The 3,369-nt window shown below is 40.2% G+C and overlaps 1 protein-coding gene across 1 annotated transcript in view; it reads right to left on the bottom strand.

Annotated features, from left to right (window-relative positions):
• Nucleotides 1–1,841, bottom strand: part of UBE3D (ubiquitin protein ligase E3D) — a 168,346-nt gene extending 166,505 nt beyond the window's left edge. The window contains exon 1 of the mRNA XM_042782275.1: nucleotides 1,652–1,841. Coding sequence (XP_042638209.1) covers nucleotides 1,652–1,829 — 178 coding nt within the window. The 5' untranslated portion in view covers nucleotides 1,830–1,841. The remainder of the gene's footprint in view (nucleotides 1–1,651) is intronic.
• Between the last annotated feature and the right edge of the window lie 1,528 nt (nucleotides 1,842–3,369).

Raw genomic sequence — 3,369 nt, 5'->3', positions numbered from 1 at the left:
AACCACCAGCCTTCTAGTTAGCAGTCAAGTGCCTTAGGCACTATGCTTCTAGAGCTCCTAGGGTTTAGTTACAGAGGAGGCAATATTGAAGTCTCAGGGTGCAGCTGAAAGACTTGTAATTCTTCTTTGATGAGCATCATACTAGTTTGTTACAGACTGTTTCCCCTTTTCAAATGACTTTTAGTTCCATAAAACATTATGTACATTGCAAGAGAAGCAATGAATAATTTTATTCAATAATCCTGAGGTCTTGACAAAAGAAAATTTTCTGCTGCTTCACTGAATCAACGTAACAATACCAAAATATTTGAAATGTAACAGGCATAGCAACCATCAAAATCAAATCATGTATCATACTCAGTTCTACCAAAGACTTTTATATGTATTGTTTTTTCTACATGGATGGGGTCATTTTCATTATTCAGTTCTTTGATAAAGAACACTCAGAACCCTCAGAGAAGCCTCCCTGACTACCCTTCACCCCAGCCTACTCTCTGTCCTGTTATCCTGCTTTACTTGGTCCACAGCACTTATCTGGGCATGTAATTAGATTATTTGTTAATTATCTGCTCCCATTAGAATGCAAACTCCATGAGAGAAGAAGAGACTTTGCCTAACTCATTCACTTCTTTATCTCTATTACCTAGATCAGTACCTAGCCCATTGGAAAAAAGAACAGAGAGTTGCCCTCCACTTGATTGTGACTTATGGTAACCTCATGTGTCAGAAAAGAACTGTGCTCTGTCAAGTTTTCAGAAGTAGACCATCAGGTCTTTCTTCCAAGGAGTTTCTGGGTAGATCTGACCCTCCAATCTTTCTGTTCACAGAGAAGCACATTAACCATCTGTTTGTACTTCCCAGGGACTCCACCTAGCACACATTATGGACTAAAAACCTGTTGAATGAATGAATTTCTAAATGTTTTAAAAATCAGTCAGGTCATGTTGTTTCAGAATATGAAGTCAAATGCACACCAAAATTTGAGTTTTATAAAAAGAGACAAAAGGTGGGTCAATTTTCTAGTGCTCATAAGGAAAAACTTTACTATGTTTTTTGAAAACATAATCAGCTATTGGCTGTTTAAAGCCTAATTTTTTGGTCACACAACATGAAAACTGTAATCAATGTCCCTGAGCTGTAAATGTGGAAGTTGTTACGTTGACAAATGACTTGTTCTGTATGTTTTCACAACAATAAAAGTGAGAAAAAAAAAAAAAAGAGCCTAATTTGTAAATTTTTTATTTACAAAAAAGGATCATGTATGAAAGCTGATATGTCCATCTACCATCTGATTATGAAAAACAATAAAACATTAGTTTTAATTTTTAAAAAAATGAAAATAAAAATCAGTTAGGTCTTGCACAATTACCATCTGATTTAACGTTCACATCAACTCTGTGAGACAGCTAATTTTACAATTAAAGAAAGGAAGACTCAAAAAGGTTAAGTGATATCTTCAACTGCACACAGCTTGTGAAGGAAGACCCAGCAAAAAAAAAAAAAAAAAACTAGATCAAGATCCTCAGCTCTTCTCATGCCACTGAAGAAGAGTTATTTTCACATGGGAGAAGTTTAATTTTTCAAAGGAAAATCACCTTTAATTTATAATGAAAAAACAAATGCAGAAACAGAAGTTGCTAATACTACTCACTTGTGCTTAATTCGGCCTGCGTCTGCAGCCGCAGGTGTAGTCCATCTCCAGCCACATACTGCAGCCCGCGGCAAGAGGAAGGTACAAGCCTGACCTCTGCTGGAAGATAGATCTCCGTGCAGCCTTCGGGAGTTTTCATTTGAAGTGAGGACGAAGTTATAGAAATATCCGTGGGCATACCTCCTTCTTCTGGCTTGCTAGTAATTAAAAAATATATATATATATTATTTCTTATTGACGAAAGAAACAAAAATGACTGAGAATCTCTCTGTTTCTCTTCAATAATGGCCCTAGAGTCTCAGAAAACTAGCGGCAGACTTATTATCAAGGAAACCAGTCTACACTGCATTTAGATCAGGCCACTGTAACATGAAAGTCCCGGGGCAGATTTTTGTCTTCTCGTTTCTGAGATCAGCATTCCAATGAAGTATGCATAATCTGAATCTAATCCTGTAGAAACTCGAGAATGAACCCAAACGGAGGTATAGTCTACCAAATAACTGAGTTGTAATCTTCAAGGAAAGGACCCCTTCTGGCAGTTGGTTAAGTGCCTGGCTGCTAACCAGAAGGCCAACAGTTGGAACCCATCAGCCACTCTGCAGAATAAAGATGTGACAGTCTGCTTCCATAAAAATTATATTCTGCCTTGGAAACTCCATGGAACAGTTCTGCTCTGCCCTATTGGGTCACTAGGAGTCAGGATCAACTTAATGGCAGTGAATTAATCTTCAAAAAGCCCTGGTGGTGCAACAGTTAAGTGCTCAGCCACTAACCGAAAGTTAGTGGTTTGAACCCACCCAGCAGCTCTGCAGGAGAAAGAACTAGAAATCCGCTCCCACAATGTTACAGCCAAGGAAACTAAGTGGCAGTTTTACTCTATCACATGGAGTCACTTCAAGTCAGAACAGACACACCCAATAACAACAACAATATTCAAAAGTGTCAGGATCACGAGAGACAAGGAAAACTGAGGAACTCTTCCAGATTGAAAGAGATTAAAAGAGACATGGCAACTGCAGCATAGTGCCTAAGGCATTTGAATGCTAACCAGAAGGCTGGTGGTTCAAACTCACCAGTCACTCCTGAGAAGGAACACTGGGCAATCCACTTCGATAGAGATACAGCCTCAGAAACCCAAGGAGGGGCCACTATGAGTCAGAATGGACTCAAAAGCAGTGAGTTTTTTTGTTTTGTTTTGAAAGCAACTAAGTAACTATGTGTAATGTGTGATTCTGAACTGAATCCATTTGCTATTAGAGATATGTGGACAAATGGCAAAACTTGAATGAGGTCTGAATATAAGATGAAAGTAACATATTTCCTGATTTTGAGGTCTTGGTGGTGGCTCGATATTAAGGCAAGGGACCGAGGTTAAGCAGACTGGGGACTTGGTGGCTGCTTTTTACTTAGGCTTGGCTCTATATTAAGGCTGGGGCCTGAGGTAGGCAGGCTGTGGGCTCGGAGGCTGCTTTTCACTTGGCAGTGGCTCTTTCTTAAGGCCAGGGCCTGAGGTAGGCAGGCCAGGGGCTTGGAGGTTGCTTTTCTTTTGGGTGTGGCTCTATATCAAAGCAGGCGCCTAAGGTAGGTAGGCCCAGGGCTTGGAGGCTTTGGGTATGGTTCTTTATTAAGGCCAGGACCTGAGGCCAACAGGCAAGGGGCTTGGAGGCTGCTTTTTGCTTGGATATGGCTCAATATTAAGGTCAGGGCTTGAGGTAGGC

This window comes from Orycteropus afer, unplaced genomic scaffold (assembly GCF_000298275.1).
Source record: "Orycteropus afer afer isolate SDZICR_OR568_19922 unplaced genomic scaffold, OryAfe1.0 scaffold00011, whole genome shotgun sequence".
In the NCBI taxonomy this organism is placed as follows: Eukaryota; Metazoa; Chordata; class Mammalia; order Tubulidentata; family Orycteropodidae; genus Orycteropus; species Orycteropus afer.
The sequence above is the reverse complement of the archived record's forward strand: the minus strand, read 5'-3'. Positions and strand labels throughout refer to the sequence as shown.